The sequence below is a fragment of the Rhipicephalus sanguineus genome, chromosome 11 (assembly GCF_013339695.2).
Source record: "Rhipicephalus sanguineus isolate Rsan-2018 chromosome 11, BIME_Rsan_1.4, whole genome shotgun sequence".
Taxonomy (NCBI): domain Eukaryota; kingdom Metazoa; phylum Arthropoda; class Arachnida; order Ixodida; family Ixodidae; genus Rhipicephalus; species Rhipicephalus sanguineus.
Window position 1 is genome coordinate 132,554,299 of NC_051186.1, and position 20,877 is coordinate 132,575,175.

General features: G+C 48.4%; 1 protein-coding gene across 3 annotated transcripts in view; it reads left to right on the plus strand.

The window, feature by feature from the left end:
- LOC119374509 (poly(A) polymerase type 3) overlaps window positions 1-20,487 on the plus strand; it is a 102,074-nt gene extending 81,587 nt beyond the window's left edge. For all 3 annotated transcript variants that reach the window (XM_037644638.2, XM_037644637.2, XM_037644640.2), the window contains exons 17-18: window positions 7,670-7,759; window positions 15,885-20,487. In XM_037644638.2, the coding sequence (XP_037500566.1) occupies window positions 7,670-7,759; window positions 15,885-15,944 (150 nt within the window). In that variant the 3' untranslated portion in view covers window positions 15,945-20,487. The remainder of the gene's footprint in view (window positions 1-7,669; window positions 7,760-15,884) is intronic.
- Window positions 20,488-20,877: the final 390 nt, after the last annotated feature.

Genomic DNA, 20,877 nt, shown 5'->3' on the forward strand with positions numbered 1-20,877 from the left:
ATCACGCCTTTCGGCGGAGTGGCTTCCGGGGTACCCATAACAGGAGCGCCTGTCGCAGTCGGCTCGCGCAGGACTTGTGAACCCGGCGTATCGGGACTGGGGGTCCGACCGACTATGCTCTTGTATGGCTCGAGTAAGGAGCGAGCGCTCTGCACTATGACGCTGCTCCGCGGACACTTGCTCCCAGGGACAGCTTACCCCTGATACGGTATTCAAAGGGGCCCCGCGCCGCCCTTGCTCATGTGCGAAGGGGTCCAGGGCGCGGGAGGAGATAGCCGTGAATGCGCCTGGGCTCGTCAGGTCGCATGAGGGACTGGCTACGGGGGCGCGCCAAGCCAGTGACGGCTCAAGAGCAGATTGCGGCGCTGGCGGTGGCACGTAAGTGCTCTCAGCTAACAGGGCGTCTTGTACACCGCGGGCCTCCCGTGCGAGGTGCTCAAGGGTTTCGAATGTGCGCCCATAAAGAAATGGCCTGAATCTGGGATGACTCTGTCGAATGACCCGAGCTACTTGGTCCCTTTCCGAGGCAGTCGGTGCTGCTCGGCGATGCAGTTCCTGCATCGTCCGGACGTACTCGAGCAAACTTTCGTCCGGATGCTGGGTTCTTAGTTCGAGCTCACGCTGGACTCGCAGCTCGTACCCAGGGGGCAGAAATTCCTCTCGGAAGCGCTGTTCAAATTCTGCCCAAGTGGTGAAAGGCGTTTGTAGCCTCCACCACCGTCCTGCGGCATCCCGTAAAGCCAACGGCAGGATTCGAGCCATCACGTGCGCTTCCGAGGCACCGGTCGCTCTGACATACCTGTCCATTTCCTCTAGGAAGTCAGCCACCGATTTCGGGTCGTCGTAACCCGTGTACGTGGGTAGCATGGCCGGAGGTAGGAGCTGTGGTTCGCCGGCCCGAGTGCCGATGCGGTCCATGACCGTGTTGCACAACTCAGCGACACGCTGAAATGTGTTCAGCTGCTGTGCCAGCAGCTGGTCAGCCTGCTCGTGCGAAGAATCCTGCTTGCCGCCGGTAGGCAAGATCGTCCCGGTCCGGAGATGCATTCCGTCTGCCTGCGCGATGAAGAGAAAAAAAAAGAAAACCCGCGCCACAAAAGAACACACACGCGAATGCGCTATACCGAGACAACGAATAAGACGAGGGACTGGACCTACGTGCACCGTGCTATTCCTACGGGCGGGAGCAAAAACCACGTTGGGCGCCAACTGTGGGTACTGGGCTTGCTGCGTCCCGTCCGTAGTTAAAGCAAGGGAGACGGAGGCTTAAACTCGCAACAAACAACAACAACAATTTATTGAACTCTACGCTGCATACGGCGGGGTCGGTCCAGGCACACGAGAAGACGAGGCGACGACCATGATCGGCGGCAGCAGCAATCGGCCAGCGCAGGTGGCCGCATCCATCCTTCTTGGCGTCCCAGGCACGACTCCCCCGGGCGGCGCGCAGGCTGCCCCTTTTAAGCCGCGCAGCTGGGCCACGCGCACCGCCTCTGCGCAGCAAGTGGCGCTGTCTCGCGATAGCCGGTGGGCGTGGTTCCCACAAGGCAAAGATGCCATTTCTTCAGCCTCTCCTCCTCTGATGCCCAACTGATGTGGCGGACAAGGGTGTGGTCCCTTCAAGTCCAGAGTTCCAAATCTGCCTCGTAGACGTCGATATATAAGAACATCTGAAATTTTGGATGCTAAAAAGCTTCGGCTTCCAATTTTTTGGACTTCGTGCCCAAATTTCAGGTGCAAAACAGCATTAATTGAGCCCCCACCTCTGACACATCTTTCATCTCCATGTTGGAACCAGTGTTTTCTTGAGTTAATACATTTGCGACCGTAGCAAAGCTTGAAAGGCAGCTTTGCCGCAATACCGGGGTGTGATGAGGTGAAGCATATTGAAAATCTAGGGACCACTTCCAATCGGACGTTGTCTCTTGACAAAGTTCGACCGTAACGGAGCTTGAAAGGCAGTTTTGCTGCAATACCGGAGTGTGATGAGGTGAAGCATAATGAAAATTTAGGGATCACTTTCAATCAGACGACTGTCTCTTGGCAAAGTTCGACCGTAACGGAGCTTGAAAGGCAGCTTTGCCGCAATACGAGAGTGTAATGAGGTGAAGCATATTGAAAATTTGAAGGGGTCACTTTCAATTTGACGTTGACTGTATTTCAGAAGTGTTGAAAGGCGGACTGTATTTGTTTTTGGGAAGTTCGAATAGTAAAATTCCAGTGCGAATCGAATCAAATAGCAAACACTATTAGAAAAATATTCGAAATTTCGAATATTTGCACACCCCTACCGGAAATGCATGGAGACGTGATGGCGGCAGGCGGCAAACGCGCCCAACTCTTATGATAAGCGTCTTCAGCTAACTGCTCAGCTGTGCATGTGGCCTAGCGTATAACCCGAACATGCCGCGCCTCCATTCATGCTGTCTTTGTGTGAGACTGCTAAGTGCGCCGCGCAGACGTGTTGCCTTCACGAACAAAAGCAGCTCGCTATCTCTGCCCTTGTGTGATCGGGAATGGAGTGGCCGTGTCATAACTAGGCCTATCCAGACGAACGCTATCACGCGCGCGTACGGTACAGCAAGCGCCTCGGCAGTGACGGCGTCAGCTTGGTTGGCGATGTGCTGCTCACAACTAGGAACGAACGGCTTCACACGGCAGCAAATGCTGTGAATCGGTGGAGATTCAGCGTTGCGTGTGCACATCATCATGCGCACACGCATCGGGGAAAGCCGGACGAGTCGGCCGCTCTTCCACCAGTGTTTGCGTTCTGCATCATTGTTTCCAAACGCTCCATGCGAGAGAGCTGTAATCTATTCCGCGCTTTGCTCTTGTCAACGGCGCTCATCACGAGACACTAATTTGCAATGGACGGTTGGCACGTAGTTAAGCGGGGTTCGTGCCAGGTACCGAATGTATTCACGAGAGTCTGGGCGCACACCAAAATGCCTGATAAGTGTACTGGGAGGCATTAAAACAATTTCGGACGTGGCTGTAGCGATTTGACCGCTTGAACGGAATAAAAAGGCATGAATTCGTTTTTCCGGACAGTCCGATTTTTAAGACGATTTTGCGGTCCTTAGAGAGTCCGAAAAATTGGGCGTGGACTCTATTTATCTTCCAGAAGTTCGACTAGTTAAATTCCGGTGCGAATAAGATTGAATAGCAAACACTATTCGAAACATATTCGAAAGTTCAAATATTTGCACACCCCTATGGATTTAACAGTATGTGACTGAGCGTTAATAGTGTTTGCTATTCGACTCGCACCAGTATTTTACTATTCGGTGTATTCGAACTTCCGGAAAATAAATATAAGGCTTATAATAATGGAAAATAAAAATAATGATAAATCGGCGTACAGCGTGCTTGGTCTTGCGTTTTGGGGCGCCGACGTGTGACACTGCACGCCGCTTCCACCTGTGCTCCGAGGTGACATCCGAGCAGTCGCTGCGCAACAAGCTTGGCCGGGGGGGTCCGCTGCCGATGCGTAATTTACCCACCCATGGTTCCGAGGAGCCAGCGGCCGATGCCAGTCGTTCCTTGCGACAAAACACAAACATATTGTGGCTCCTTCGCTTTTGCATGTCCACTAACGTGATGCCCTTGCCTGTGAAGTTCGGATTCATCTGGTGCTTTGGTGCCGTGAGCAGAGTTAGGCCTAGCCACGACTCTGAGCAGTAAGCTCTACACCTTGTGTGCGTGGCCGCGGTACCCGATGTTTCTAAGTACGTTATGCTCGTTCGCGAGTGCAAAGAGTCGTCCCGCGATGGTCTTCGTTGCGAGGTGCGAAGTGTTGATAAGCAGAACAGGCTGTCCGAGATGCACGTCTGCAATGTTTGCGATGAGCGCAGCGCACTATCGTAATCAGATGTTTGAGCTGCCGAACTGAAGCTTAATTATATTCTAAATCATCATCAACCCGTGAACACGGAAAGAGTGTGAATGCGTCACTAAGTAGCGCGACTTTAAACAGCCGTGACCTCGCGATGCGTAAGCAGCAGATGACGCTCTCCCGCAGCGAGGATCGGACCAATGGTGTGGCATGCTGGTGCAACATGGCGGTCGCAACCAATCGGAGGCCTCGAAACGAACTTCAAACATTTGCTTTTTGTACACTAGTTTTTGAATGGAAGACCTAGTTGGAAATTTGAAGACAGAGAAATGCTCTTTCTGACGAGCTCAAAATGGCGGTGCACGGTTGCGCCATTGCGGAGCTATAATTTTTTTTTAATGCAGTTTGTTTGTTTGTTTCTTGCGATTTCCGCAATAATTTTCGCTACCTCGGCAAGCACAACAAATTTTTTACCACACTTTACATACTTTTCAGTGAAGATATGTTGTAATCAGAAAAAGGGCTACAGAAACTGAAGATGTGATTTTCAAGAAATAAATTTGTTTATTTTTCAGGATACGAAAGCCGCATGCCCGTTGGGAACAAAATCCGTTCTTTGACCGTGTGTGTGACTTGTAATTGTTCCTGTCTCGTAAGAATATACTTAGGGATTCTCTCCAACTTTTTTTGTAATTTTGCTTCGAAGTATTAAAAAATTATTCGATTTGATTCGCACTCAACCTTTATTATTCGAATTCGCTTTGCACCCAAAATTTTGCTATTCTCACAGCTCTGCTTCTTAGTATTCCTCTGTATTTTGCCCTTGGTTGAACAGAAGCTTCCGATTTTACCTGCAATCGGTATTCGAAGTGACAATCCGTGGTTAGTAACGCTATCATCCAGTGTTGCCGAGTTAAGTGCTGGTAAACTGAAAATGCCACAGTTGTCACACTCGTTCTTTGGTAGTTTTAGCTTGTCCATAAACTTCATGCAGTTTGCACATTACCAGGTTTCCAGACACCTGAAAAGTAGCTAGCAGCACAGCTGTGAGCAACCTCTTGTGCCATTTTTTGTCCAACAGCGATGCGTATTAAAAAATTATTTTGCCCACAGTACTGCTCTCATTGAAGGAAGGTCGAAGTACTACAGGAAATTGATTACTTCGTTTCCAATGCTATACAGCAACCGTTAAACAGAAAATGTAACTCTCTGCACCTGCGTGCCTCGGGTTAGACACTGCAATGCCAGGCCTTGTTACCAGTCATCTGTAAACTGGACGGAGCTTACAGACAATACGGTGTAATTTGGTTAATGGTAATTGGTCAGGAGATTACAGACACACTCTCATAACCTGGCAATCCCTAAATGGCGCAATTAGAGACAACCTCCTGTAATTTGGTAATTCGTACACTGTGCTACCGTTTACGGACAAATTAGAGCTAGCATTGTGTGTACCTTGCGTGTAGCTGCTAGTGCTTTTGTTGACCGGCAACGGAACAGACAGTGTTGTCGTTTGGTGTGGTGCAGCTGTGTTGGATTGTCACTGGGCGCTGCTTTAGGGTGGCACTTCCTTACCAGCAATCAAGGCGTAAGTTTTCTTGGCACACAAGTTCTTTTGTTTGTTGGACCAGTGCTTTCTTTCCTGGGGTTTTTTAATCCTTTGCGTGTATTTCCAGATGGTGCCTGGAAAATATTGTTGCGCGGATAGTGCCTTTTCTCTTCACTCACGCAGCTCTGTGGGTGCTGGAGGACTGGGTTATGAGCAGACCTCATGCATTTTGTTTTCATCATTTCTTTTTAATTGTTGACCCAGGTCTAAATACAAAAAAAAAAAGCAATGCCAGTAGTCAAACAGCCCGAATAATCTACTCTGATGATAGTTATTGGCAAGCCAGTTTCTGTTTTGGGGCTGACTATGTGGATGTGTTATGACGTGATAGACTGCCTTTTATAAGTGATGTCGTGCTGTCTTAATAATCTCAATGATGCCAAGTGAAGCTTGTCCAAGCCAACATGGCTATCAAATTATATCTTTTGAGGGTTCACAGTAGCCAAGCAGTTCTTTTAGTTTTAATTTGAACACGCGGAAGGTGTTCTAAAATATTCAATATCTGTGTATTTAGCGTTTGGTAAGAACAGTTACACCACTGTAAACCTACTGTATATTGCCGATTATAAGTAGACTCCGATTACAAGTCGACCCCCCAACTTGCAACCCCTGTAGGGGCAAAAAAAATTGACTCCGAACACAGCCTCATGCTGCGGCCATAGCTCACCAGTAAGTTTTTCAGAAGAGGGAGTGATGCAAAGAAACATTTATTTGGTCGTAAAACATTGCTTACGACTCGTCGTCACTTGAAAGAAGAACGCAGTCACAGTCATTGCCATCGTGTGAGCCACTGCTGCTGCTAACCGTCGGAACGGGTGCCGGTGGTACTGAGATGCCGCACGTGGAAAACGCCGCGCGGACCATGTCGGTTGGCAGTCCATACCAGGCATCATTGACAGTATGTGCTTTTGCTTCAATATCATCGTAGCGAACACTCAGGCTCTTGCTTCTCTGGTCGTGAACCCAATCTCGAACCACCTCCTCAACGGCAGGGTATCGTCCAGACTTCGGTCCGCGAAAGGACCAGTGTGTAGCAGCGCACGCGAAGATCTTGGTCCTTTGTTTTCTCCATTCCCTCACGCACTTTTTCGACACATCAAACTTGCGCCCTGCTTCAACGTTGCTTTCTGACTCTGCGTAGAGGATCGCTTGCCTCTTGAAAGCAGCGCTGTACTGTTGCCAGCGTAGCGGTGGCATCTTGGCGTCTGTTTGGCAGCATCGCAAATCGCGCAAACCACTGCTCGCAATTGAAGCAAAATGCAGAAATGGCAAACAGGCGTGAGTGCAAAAAGACGCGAGCGAAGACGCTTGTGGGCGCATGTGACTGGTCATGTGGTTTAGTTCTCCGCAAAGCGTTGCCAGCCCACACGGTGCTGCCAGCATTTCTGTGGAACGCCGATGGTTTGTCAGCGAATCGTTTCTATTGTATGAAAACAAAACTGCAGGGCGCATCACAAGATAAATTTCTCTTTAATCATAGAGCATCGTTCGCCCTCTATCAAAGGTTTGAAATGCTGCTTTAGAGACAGTGTTTCCCAATCAGTTCGCATTAATGCCGTGCAGCGGTGATTTTTAAACGCACTCTGTAGTTTCGCCTCGCGTGGTTTCGCTATAGTATCGCGATCGTCGTGGCAGATCGCAAAAATGTCCGGCTCCGAAAGCGGCCCACGCGCGTTGGGAGATAGCTGTTGCCGCGACTCCGCTGCCTCTGTGGCTGATGTTATCGATGCGTCGAATAGCAGGAAATCGGAGGGCGACCCCACAGATAAGTCGACTTTACGATTACGTGTATAGGTTGACTCCGATTATAGGTCGACCCCCGAACTTTGGAAGGTCATTTTATGAAAAAAACGTCGACTTATAATCGGCAATATATGGTACACCGTACCTCAGCTTCCAAGTACCTCAGCTTCCATGACAGCGTGAAACGTATTATTTCATCATCACAAGTTTCATTCATCAAAACTATGGATGCCCAAAACTTTTGCAAATGTTTTGTTTGTCTATCTGCATCTTTCATCGAGAATACCTGCTGGTTCGCTCGCGCTGAATCATAGCTGAAGAAACCCTGGGTGAGCGCGAGTTGACGACAAAACGGTGATTGCGGGTTGTGTGGCCTGGATGTGTGCCGCTAGGTTCAGTGTGTGTTGCATCCTCGGGTGCGAGCTTATTTTGGGGAGTTGGGCTGATCTGCTTTCCCTGCTTTTCTCATTTTTCTTGTGCAGTCTGTGATTGCCTTGCAGCGTGAGAGTCCGAGGCCCTGCTCCACCGTAACATCTTCCACTGCCGTCGAAGAAACGGCACGCATCTCGGACGTAAGTGCACTGCGGCCAGCCTCTTTATGAAATGGAGTCGAGAAAGCAGTGCCTTGTGTGTTGGTTAGGCTTTAATAATGCTATTGAAAACAGAGGAATAATGGAAAAGCGAACAAGGCCATCTGTTGTTCCCGTTGTATATTAATGGGGCCCTGCAACACTTTTTCAGCAGTGTCAGAAAACGCTGCCGATCAGTAGTTGAGGCTCCTGAGAACACGCAGGCAATGCGCAGCATGCGGCCTGGAATTTACAATGAATTCTCAGTCAGCTAGAAATCGATCCCTCTTCTCTCTACAAATGACGCCATGTACCCAAATTATTGCACCACATACCCCAAAGTCCATGGTTGTTGGCTGATTTGAGCATCGTGAGCTGCATAGTTACCGTGGGTGCCGCGGGATGCTGCCCCTCGCCCGCGCGCACAGTCGCATCACACTGAAAGTAAGCTGTGTGTTCAAAGAAAAAAAATGCAAAGAAAGTGCTTAAGGGTATACACTCTAACCTCGATATAACAAACACGGATATAACGAATTTTCGGATATAACGAAGTTATTTTCGTGGCAGGTGTGACTGTTATAACGAGGTTTGAGTGTAACGTGCACTGACGAAGGGTCGCATCTTCTTGCCTTCTTGTCATCCCCCTCCCTGCATAGCTTTCAGTGCGCTCGCTGGTACAAAAGGAGAGAGAAAGCACTTAAAGCGTGCAGCAAATCTCTAACTCCGCTCGTACTCGACGGATTCTTAAAATATTTGCAGCAGTCGATTCATGAGGCAATAAGTTATTTTAATGAAGCCATTAGATGATTGCTTGGAAAAGTGTTAGAGGGGCCTTTTAGGGCCCTGCAACACTTTTCCAAGTAGCCATGGAATGGCTTCAGTAAAGGTGTTTATGGCCTCGCGAATCGACCGCCGCAAAAATTTTTTAGAATCTGTCCAGTATGAGCGGTTTAAAGATTTGTCACACGCGGTAATTGCTTTCTCTCCTGTCGTCCTGACGAAAGCGCTGGAAGCAAAGCAGGGAGGGATGGCACAAGGGGGCAAGAAGGCATGTCACGTGCGCCTCGTGACCTTGAGGGCTTTTTTTTTTTTCTTCGAATGCTTGGCTTACCGTATATACTCGCATAATGATCGCACTTTTTTTTCAAAAAAATTGACGCCAACTTCGGGGTGCGATCATTACGCGGGGTAAATTTTCCGTGAAACAATATTCTGAGCACCGAAAACGCAAAGAAGTCGCTAATCTGAATTCTTACGATAGCTATCATGAACATAACCAAAAATAAAAGTAGAGTAAGGCTTACCTTTGTAATAAAATGCACGCATTACGCAGGAGCTACATGCATGGAACACTGCCCTTTTATTTTTGAACTCTCTGACCCCCTAACGTTCATTCCGAGTCCGAAGCGTCACTGGCGTCAGTGTCGTCGCCGCACGATTCCCTGTCGGAATCGGCAGTGTCTTCACTGTCCCACAGACGATCATCTTCTGTCCCGTCGAGCGCGTTGGAAATGCCAGTCTTCTTAAAGCTCTTGACGACCACCTCGTCGGAAATGGTACTCCACGCTTCGAGAATCCATGAGCAGAGGACTTCCACGGAGGGTCTCCTGGTTTTGCCACTTGGCGTGAAATCGTGGTCGCCCGCCGCCATCCACTCTGCGTACAGCCTACGGACGTTGTCCTTGAACGGTTTGTTCAGTGACACGTCCAGAGGCTGTAGCAGCGAAGTTAGACCCCCAGGGATCACTGCGATTTCCGTGCGCTGCTCCTTCAGCTCGGTACGGACACTGTCAACGAGATGGCCCCGAAAGCTGTCCAGCACAAGAAGTGAAGGAAGCAGGAGCGCTCCTGCTCTTCGCCCCCAAACCGTCTTGATTCAATCGACCATGAGGTCTGCCGTCATCCACCCTTTTGCTTGAGCGCGGATGTGGATGCCACGGGGAAAGTTTCCCTTCGGAATTGTTTTCCGCTTCAGAATCACGTACGGTGGCAGCTTCCGCCCGTCTGCCGTCACTGCGAGCATCACGGTGCACCGCTGCTTCTCCGCACCACACGTTTTCACGAGCACACTTCGAGCACCTTTCTCGTTCACAGTAGTGCTTCGAGGCATGTCAAACGTCAACGGCGTTTGGTCGGCGTTGCCTATCTGTGACAGCAGGAAACCGTTCTTCTGGCGTATCCTCGTGACGAACCTGTGAAAATCGATCACTTTGTCTTCGTACGCGGATGGAAGTCGCTGGCACAACGACGTCCGCCGCCTCAGCGACAGTCCATTCCGCCGCATGAAGCGTGTCGTCCAGCCGGAACTGGCGCGGAAGTCCTTTGTGGCTATTCCCAGCCTCCGGGAAACTGCGCGCCTGCGTCCGTACCATGTCTATCGACACGGCACAACCGTCTTTGCGCATGTCCCTCACGTATTCGAGGACTGCCTTTTCGATGTCAGGGAACTTGCCCGTTTTGGGTGCGCGGAAAGCCCGGCACGTGCTGTTCGTAGCCATAAGCTTCTCGCGCTGTTTTTTCCAATATCGGATCCGGATTTCGTCGACGCTGAAATGTCTGCCGGCAGCGCGGTTTCCGTGCTCTAGCGCGTAATCAAGCGCCTTCAGCTTGAATGCGGCAGTAAAGCTCGCATACCGCCCCATGGTGAAATGGTGCTTCAACAGACGATCACAAAGCACAGCCAAAAAAACGTGGTGTCGAGTGACGCCGTGACGAGCGACTGGGATGGCGGCGACACGGCTTTTTCAGGAATTATGGGAATGCGTCGGCAGCTTGTTGCTGCGGGATGACAACAGGTCGACCAACAGGCGGCCGCCGCTGTAACAGTGCGCAGTGATTCCACTCCTGCGCCAACTGCGCCAAAGTGCGCCAAATTGTATTTACTGCGCCATCCTGATAATATCGACGAAAATTGCGCCAAACTGCTCCGGAGTCTCGGGTTTGGGGGCGTCTGTCACCGGCAATCGCACCGCCGGCGCGTCAAAACATGTGCAGCTTGATCTTGGGGCCGTCAAAGTTACAACCACGGACAAAGAATTATTCCGCTGAATAAACAGCGCTCGCGCATGCGTGCCGAGCAAGCCAAGATGCCATGCACGGTGCCAACGCAGCTTCTGTCCTGCTAGTCGGCTTGACAGCAAAACGCGCTCTCCGCTGAGACTCGTGACGTCAAGGCCAATCGGCAGCGTGAAAGTGCGGCGATTCACCGGTGGACCGTTGTCTGTTCCAGAAACGCTGCTGATAGCTCGTTTCAAGCGTTGCACGTCACGTAATGAAAGCAGTGTTCAGTAATAACTACACGCGTGCCGCTAAAATGTGTCACTTCTGTTTCTGGACATCGCGGAATGAAATATGGGATCACTAGCAAAATATATATCGAACAATATTGAATTTTTCGTGCTTCGATCGCGTCTATGGAAGAGCACGTACGTGAACGGTGGGAACACATTGACACTTTTCCTCAGATGTACTTTATCCATGGATCTTCATCCAGAAGAACTTTTTCGTAATTTCTTCCACCAGCACATCCGGGTTTGTAATCACTCTGCGGTAAATACCTCTTAAAAGGCCCTGCCCTTTCGAGCTCATGAGTGCTAGGGTTCCGATTCAAATTTTAGGGGCGAAGCTCCTTAAAGCAGCACCCGTACGTCCCCGTCGTAGTGCGTAACCAGTCTTAACGGTAATACCAGATCTTGACCTCCAAGGTGGTGCCGGTGGGAGATTTCTCCTGTGCGTTGTTGAACAATAAAAAATTCGCAACGTGCACGTTAACTAAAAGCCGAATTCTTCTGTTTCTCATTCCCCATTAGCAGCCATTGGCATGTTCCAGTAGGAAACGTTACTAGAAGTAGAAGTGTAAGTGTTAGCTAAAAGCAGACTTCATTAGCAGCCATTGTTTACCTCCAAGATAGTGCCTGGTGAGATTTCTCCTGTGCGTGATTAAACAATAAAAATTTTGTTCAAAACGCCGTTGATTGATGAAATAAACCAACGAAAGACGCCAGATGTTTTCTAAAAGCAAAACTAAAAGACGCCAGATGTTTCTAAAGCAAAACGAAAAGACGCCACCTGCTTAACGAAAGACGCCAGATGTTTCTCCTCTCCCCCTCGCGTCTTTTCATACACATTCAAGACGGGCGAGACGTTTCCTCTCTGCTTCGACGGCAGGCCTCCCGAGCGGGGTGATGTTATTGCATGCGCCCTCTGAGCGACGGAGATGGATCTGCTCGTTTGATCTCTGCTTCAGCCGCGTTCGTCGGCACCGCTCGCGCGCTTTTACTCGCGGTAGAACATACAATGCGCGGGGGGATGCTATCTTAAAATATAAGACAGTGTCGCAAAATGGGACAAAGACGAAACAGGCCGCTCCAGGGAGCGCTTGTATAGACTATGTTACGTAAGGCATATGGGCGCCGCCATCATGGGCTGTTAAACGATTGTTTTCTTATTTTTGTATCCCGTGACGCGAACTGATAAAGCCAGGAAACGCCGAATGCACCAACCCAACAATTTTCATGTGTATACGCCCACCGTAGCGCTGTTCGCTTAGTTGTTCAAGATAAAGCACGGCAAGGTTAACAGCCTAACATGGCGACACCGAAACACGTACGTAAAATAGTCTATACGTCTCTTCTGCCTGTTTCGTCCTTGTCCCATTTTGCGCCACCGTCTTATATTTTAACAATGCACCAACTAGCCCAGCAACAAATTTTATTGGGATGCTATCAATTTGGACTTTATACGGGACATGACGGCAAAAACCCGTCGAGAGTGTCCATATAATTGCTATCGCAATGAAATGTCATCTAATTAATAAAAACATGCCTCCTGGTTGGAGCAGCCGCAATTGAGTTTTAATATGCGCTGCTCTCTGTAGAGGGCACGTCACTGACGGCCCACTGTGAAGCGGCTACACCACGTGATACATCCGCCCTTCGCTTTCCAGGGTCAATAGCTGATGGTTAAAAACACTTTTTCGCTTAAGGGCGAAGCAATGAATGGGATACCAACAAATTGTATTGTTATACGAAGTAAGGCTACCAGCTAACTCTTTTGAATCTGATCTGACGTAGCCGAACAAAACGCTGGTTTAAGGGAATATGGCCGCTCCAGGAACCGAAGCGGTTTTCGTTTTGTGACTAAACGCGAAGTAGGCGTTCGGAGCACAGCAAGTTTACGAGCAGTCTCCTGATGCCTCGAGATAGCTTGCACCAGCAACTGAGCCCTTCGAGTGATGCATCCACCCCCCCTGCCGTCCCTTCATGTTCCTTACGAAAGACGGGCGTTTCCTGTCTGCTTTGACGGCAGGCCTCCCGAGCGGGGTGATGTTATCGCATGCACCCTCCGAGCAACGGAAATGGGCCGGCTCGTTTGATCTCTGCTTCGGCCGCGTTCGTAGCCCCGCTCGCGCGCTTTTACCCGCGGTAGAACATGCAATGCGCGGGGGGATGTTATCAATTTGGACTTCATACGGGATGGACATGACGGTGACGGCAAAAACCCGTCGAGGCTGTCCATATGATTACTGACCATATGATTACAATAATAATCACTGAAGAGGTTAATCCAGAACACTCAACTGCATGAGCCTTTATTTTTGCATTATCGAGTGAAGTATGGAGTTGTCCTGAGATTATTTTTTTCCATGATATTTTCAATGAATCGATATATTTGTAGCTCTTCAGAAGAGCTCCATAATAATTATTCAGGTGCTTGAATGTTAGTGAAATTTGCTTCTCTAGTGCACTCCAAGATGTAAAATTAGCTGCTCCAGAGTGCTCCCAGATGCAAAATAATCTGCTCCAAAGTGTTCCTAGATGGAAATTTTTGCTGCTCCAAAGTACTCCAAAAAGGAAATTTTGCTGCTCCAAAAACTGCTCCCAATCGGAAGTCCTCGGTAGCATCACTGAGTGCGGAATAGCAAAACAAACATGGCGGCCCACAGAGCGAAGCGACCGCATTTTTTTTTCCTTCTTTTCGTCAGTCACGGTGGTTGTGAGTACGTCACGCGCGTCAAAACAGTCTCTTCTGTCTAAATAAGGAATGCTTTCATTTAAATCAGTAAATTTACGGCATTAGCGTAGTGATGCCTGCTTTCAGATCACAGAAACAAAGATGGGCGCGTTCAGCTGCCACAGACATAAAACACATGGCGGGCATTCAGTGAAAACTGCGGCATTTGCCTTTACTGCAATCCTAAATGGCACGTTTCCGCCAACGGTAGGCAAAAATTACGAATATGTTTGGTGCGTGCAGTTCACTTGGCGAGTTTGGAAGAGTTATTAACGCAACATTCGACAGATGATAAACGCGATGATCATCGGCTAGACTTGGCACACGACATATCGATGCGGCAAGTTCGGGGTGCGATCATTACGTGGGGAAAAAGAAAAATCGAATTTAGACGACAAAATTTAGGGGTGCGATCATTACGCGAGTGCGATCATTACGCGAGTAAATACGGTACTTTCAGTGCAATTGCATGAGCACGTGGCGGCCTCCTGCAGCGCCCGCAGTAACAACCGAGCCCGCCATGCTCAAACCAGCCAATGGTGTGGAACTTGAGTCAATGACGCAGTGATCTTGAGTAAATAGCATCATTTGTCTAGAGAACAGACAGACAGGCAATGAACTTTATTTGATCCTGAGGAGCTTTCGTGGGAACCCCTATCGGGGACCTGCGGAAGCCGCTGGCCGCGTCCAAGTCGGGGCTGGGACACCGTGATGTTCCGCCCTTTCCTGGGCCCTCTGGATTGCCTGGATTTGTGCCTGGAGCGATGGGCTCCGGAGTGCCTCTTCCCAGCCGGCTTCGCTGGATAGAGGGCCGTTAGGTAACGCGGGGCATCGCCAAAGCACGTGCACTAAGGAACAATAACTCTCATTACAGTCCGGACAGCTTGAGTCAACGTCTGTGGAGATACGACTGAGAAAGCCGCGCGAGGGGAACGAGCCCGTCTGGAGCATTCTAAGTGTAATTGACTGAGACCTATCTAATTTCGGGTGAGGAAGAGGATAGGCCCTTCTACTAAGCCGATAGTGAGAGGTGATTTCATGAAACGTAAGAAGCAGATCGTTATGCTGGATTTCATCCTGACCCCATAAAGCATCCATGCCGCCGCGGCGCGTTAGATCTCGCGCACGGTCATGGGCAAGCTCGTTGAGGTTGGGTGCTGATGAACGTCCGCACCCATATGGGCGGGAAACCAAGAGGTGAAGTGAGTGCCAGGGTCTGTTCTTTTTTCTAGAATGGAGGCAGCCTCTCGCGCTAGGTTACCCGACTCAAAAGCTTTGATGGCCGCTCGTGAGTCTGTGAACACGTTGGTGCGCGAGCGGTCGGCCAGGGCTATGGCGACCTGTTCTGCAACTGCGCTCGTAGCTACCCTGACCGAGGCTGAGGAGCGTAATTCCCCGTCAATGACTGCCAGCGCGAATGTGCTAGACTTGCCCTACTGAGCCGCATCGACAGTCGGCAGCGTTCTGTAATATTGCCCATGCTCGGGCTTTTCGCCTTCCTACATTGTATTGCGGGTGCATATTCCGAGGGCTGACCACAAAGGTTTCCCGGACCTCCCTGGATAAGGTGATTTCCCGTTCAGCAAGCATTCTGGGAGCCATGCCAGCCTCGTCTAGGATGCGTTTCCCTGCCCTGGTTGACGACAGCCTGACCACCTGCGCTTCGACCACTTCATCAATGTCGTTGTGCATGCCGAGTTGTCTTAATTTCTCAGAGCATGTGGTTACTGGTAACCCCAGTACCCTTTTGATGCTCTTACGGATGAGAGTGTTCAGCTTATTTTTTTCCGTTCTAGTCCAGTTAAGGGCCGATGCTACATAATTAATGTGGCTCATTAGGAAGGCATGATGGATCCGAAGTAGATTGGCTTCACCTAGTCCCTTTCTGCGTCCTGATACTGAGGAAGCAATTATTAGCTGACTTTGAGCATTTATTGTAAATTCCAGGCCGCGTGCTGCACTAGAATGTTTGGCTCGCGTGCTCTCGGAAGCCTCGACTACCGATCGGCAGTGTTTTTTAATCATGCTGAAAAAGTGTTGCAAGGCCCGTTTAAGTGGTGTGGGACGGAATAGGACACGGTGCAAATGTGTTGTCTCCGTTCCCTTTCTCACGCAGGGCATTGACAGCACCGCGAGGTCGCCGCTGCACGCGACGGCGCTCGAGTCCACGGTGTGAGGCAGCCATTCTGTTCCACTGCTGCAGGTAACAAAAGAGAGGGGAGAGAGAGAAAAAAAATGCTCGGGACAAAGAGGCACAGAGTGGTGAAACAAAACAACAACAACAAAAAAAATCTTGGGCAGCAGGAGCAGAGGATCCAGGAAATCTGTCACCACTGCTTGGCTTTGACCACCCCCCTTAACCCGTTCCATTCTTCAGCGTCACTATTTTCAAGATGCTCAACATGTCCACACACACCGCTTCCACCTTCTTTCACGAACCCGTCCTGCCATCCGTCGTTCGCGCTATTCTGTTGCCACGCTGCACCTCCCCCCCCCCTTCCTTCCTCACCTTTTGTTTCGCTCGTCTTTTCATCTTCGTCATTTTTATCTCTGTCATTGATAACGTTTAGAAGCCAAGCAGTTATTTTGAACAATTGTGTTCATCACCTCCTCCTTGCCGATTCTGCTCTCTCGGATGTCACCAGCTGTCATCACCGACTGGACTCGACGTGTGGCTCCCGCACCACTGGACACGACCAGTTATGTTATTGTGGGGAGGGAGTGACCGGGGCTGTGTGTCTGGTCTTGGTTTTGCCGCGATTTCAGTGTCGACCTTGAACGTACAGAAAGTGTTAGTCTGATAGGCAGTGCACTGTGCTGAGTTTATTGTTTTATTTTTTTTTTTTTCATTTTTTTGTACAGGACTACGAAAGACAACTTTTTTTTTTTCTTAACCAAAGCTGTTGTTGGCCACTCCGCAGTTCGTTGCACTACCGCAAGGGCTCAGTATCATTCGCAGCTCAGTTCAAGCCTAAGCTTTGGTCGGGCTTCTTTAACATGCTGTACCAGTCCCGCTATCAGACTGCAGAAGTGGCGCAGGCTCATCACGTAGGTTACCGTCGTCCACGAAAGGATCAAGGGCGAAACACTTCAGATGCTGCTTGTCTAGGCTTCCGATGTACACAGCAGCCGGCTGATGGTTGAAACCCACAGCTGTATCAGGCCGCTCCAGTCCAGCACTGACTTATCGCCGCGTGCCCATTGAGAGCCTGGGCATACCATTAGAAGGGCCAGAACCGTAACATAAGCTGCCCTTTGGTCACGTGCAAACACTACAGCTTGTGTGTTTCGCAGTTTCTTTTAACCTGTTCTTTTTTATTTCTTTATTTCAATATCAATGTCATTGGTGTTAAGCAAGGAGGACACAGCGTTGTTTTTAATTTTTTTTCTTCAGAACGACCAGTTCAGTTAGAGTACACCCCTCTTTTATCATACCGCTCCCAATTGGTGCTTGAATGCTGTTTGTTCAGAGTAACACAGAAGTGCTGAAAAAGCTGAGCAAGTGATGCACGTTGGTTTCACGCCGTTAAACTCCTGCTATCGACGGGAGTTCCTCCGAAGCCACAACAAAGCCAAGTTGCCACAGATCATTCTAGTGGCTGAAAAGTCGGGCCTTGTGAGAAAACATCTCTACGTGGCTTCTGTGGTCCAGAAATGTTTGTGAGCACCTACAAAGACGTGATTGTTGCCCTGAAACGACGAGAGGGTTCTGATGGCTGTAAGCTGAGAACTGGGCGTGTGTCCCTCGAGGTTCGTGTTAGTTTGGAGATCTGTTGTGTGGGAAGCATTCTTTTTTCTTTTTGTGCATTCGAAACTCTACAACCTTGTACCTTTCTCTGTATGTGTGTGCTTGTGTGAGTGAGTTTTCATCGAAACATTGCCGAGTTCGCAGTGCATATTTTTCTAAAGCCAAGTCACTAAAAAAAGTTCATTGTTGCAGGAAGCCTGCTGTGACATTTTTTTTCCCATCTCATCTCATGTTGTTTTTCACTGCGTTTGTTTTGTCACAAGTTCATTTCCCTTTTCACGATTACGTGTTTTCATTGTTGTTGTAGATTGTGTGTGTGTGTGCGCGCACAACTACATGGACGGGGCACCCATGGTTGCCAAGTCTTCCTGTTGTGCTAGTACAGAAAATAAAGAAAAAATAAACAGGAAAAAAATCTCCTTCCTCGATAGTTTCTTACAGTGGTACCTAGGGGGAAATCAGCTGTCCGTCTGCGAAATTCCCTGAACAGGTGCTACGCCTGGGTATGGTTCGGCGCATTTTAAGCGTGGCCTAGTCCTTAAGCAGGGATGTTGCTGTGCGTTGAAGCGTTCTTAGAATTAAGGTGTTGTACTGTGATACGCATTAAAATAATGTACGCTTACGAACGAGAAAAGGGAAAAGCATTTGGCGGAAACTAGCATTACAATGTGGCAAGAAAGAGATTTCGTGGCTTTTTCTACTGTTTTGATGACTTACTGGTAATTCTGGCTACGTTGTGATATAAACTGTAATGAAGTACTTATGTTTTAACTATGGAATCTTGTACCATAATGCACAAAAAAATTTGCTGGAATAGTAGACTAAGCCATCTTGAGAAACGGAACCCAAATTGTCGGACACATGTTGGATACATTCCTAGCAGTCTGAATTGCCTGGTTTCACCGACGCACTTGCGTGTGAATTTGCATGCCACACTGCTGCCACTCCCCCCCCCCCCTGGTGATTGTAGGAAATTGTACGCTTCCCTGAACCCGCATCCCCTCAACCCTCTACCTTTTTTGTTATCTCTTTCCGAAGAGTGCTATCTGTCTTACTGTAATTGTTAATAAACTTGACAAGCTTACTGAGTGTAGACGGTGCACACTCTGGTCCAAGTCACTTTTGGACTGCTTGAGGTCAATGAGCGGGCAGCTTCAGTGCGTCCGTGACGTCTTATTTCTTTCTAGTTTCCCATCTAATCTTGAAATCTCAAATATTTGAGGTAGAATGGATGAGTCTGTCTAACAGTTATCACTGTTTTGTAAGAAATTTCCACGAGTGAGTGCTCTCCATTGGTAGTCTCTATCCCAACATTTATTAATATTTTTTCTTTCTTATGCGATGATTACATGCCAGCTTTACAAGCTTCATTTTGTGTGGCCACTTGGGACGAGTTGGCATTCTTCTCTTTCGAATTGTAAGCATAATTTGTTGTCGGTACATTTTTTTTACTGTGTCTTTCTCACTGTTTTTAGCACCCGTGCTCACACTTTCTGCCTACAGCAGTTCAGTTCACAAATCTTAATTTGCTAGGTTGCAGTTATTTCAGCTGCTTCTGAGCTGTAACCGTTGACTATGTTGGCGAGTGTTACAAGACTGCACCGTTTCAAACGTTGCCGAATGTGCGTGACGACACTTGATTGGCCACTGTATGTGGAGGCCAGTATGTGACGTACGTTACGTTTGGAAGCAACAGTGATGGTTAGCATGGCAACACTACACAGGTTGTGGCAGGCTAGAAAATGGAGCTTGCTGGGAGTTTGCAATTTGATCGTGGGAAAGGACGAAGTGAAATAACAACACTAGACGAGACAGCAAGTGAAGCTGTTTATTTTGAGATAGAGGATATATCGATGAGTGTGACTAATAATGTCCTATATTTCTTTTTTTTTCTGTATCTTTTTGAAACTTTTATTTTGCTTGGAGGGCTTTGAAAGAAAGCACCCATCCTCCAATTAATAGGGTCTTTTGAATAAGAAATTTCTTTTACTTACTTTTTCTCTATTTTTATATTCAAAATGTAACTAGCGATAGAGTGATAGCAAGCATTAGGGAATGTAAAGCAAGTTTGTGCGGCAATGAAGACCTTCCCCATTTTTAAGTTGTGCGCTTCAGAGGTGAAATAACAGCAGCAGGCCTGCGCAGTGTACGTTTCGCTTTTATAAAATGTCGATGCAGGCACAACATCAATGCAGCTAGTTTGCTCGCTGTAGTGTTGTTTGTCACGTTAAGGGCTGCTTATTTTTAAAAAATTATTTTTAGTGGTCTACACCAGAACATTGTTGCCGCACGTTTAATCTCCGATAAAGGCTGCACTGCCACGGTGTGTGCATGTGAGAAAATTCTTTGCCTGGGTGATTCTTCTTGTGTGATAATTTTTGTTTATCAATGCCTTGTTGTGTGGGGTACGATTTCACGAAACCAATTGGCAGAAAACCCGATATCCTTCATTTAAGCATTGGCATACTTTCTTCACCTCGAAATCCTCCCATTAACAAACACTTCCTTGTTACAGAAGTGTTGAAAGGCGGGCAAGTTGGTATAGGTTCATACTGAAATATTGGCAGCGCAAATTAACGGGACACAGAAGGGGAACACAAACAGCGCCTGTTTGTGTTCCCCTTCTGTGTCCCGTTAATTTGCGCTGCCAATATTTCAGTATGAACTTCCTTGTTATAATTTCTCAATGGCCACCTCCCCTCCCCTTGTTTCAAACACGGAGGCACAACATGATGGAAGATATTTGGGCAACTGTTGCTGGTCTTGGACGAGATCATTCTGTGAATAAACATAGAGTCCACACAATTGCCTTGCATGTGCGGGATTTCGGGCGTCGTGGTTTGTTTAGGATTGGATGCTCTGATCTCTTGTGTTGTGATCGAGTTTTGCAGGTTTTGGTTTGGCACACACGTGGGAAACTCCCGGGAATGCTGTAAATACTGAAGGTCAAATAAAGCGCTTTTTTTTTTTTCCTTTGAAAATTTGTTGTCATTTCATGGCAGTTTGTGCTCATTGTATGTGCATTCTCTGCCTTGCGTGCGCTTACATAGCCGTGTACGAAGAAACTGAAGAAAGTATGTGCAGACTTGCGGATTGAAACGCGAAAATTTAGGGTCAAGTGAAGCACGTACTTTAGCATGCGCAGTTTGTTTCATATTTGCGTGATTTCGACTCGAACACTTGCTTTCAAGCCAAAATCGCATTTAGCGGTCAAGGTTGCAGCGACATGACGCGGTTATCACAAGCATTTGCTCATAACAGTTGTTATGCTTTAAAAAAAAAAAAAAAAGTAGCGTTTGAATCCGCGAGTACTGTTCCTTTGGGTAGAAGCTGCTCTTTTCGCTAAACCAGCACTTGCGAT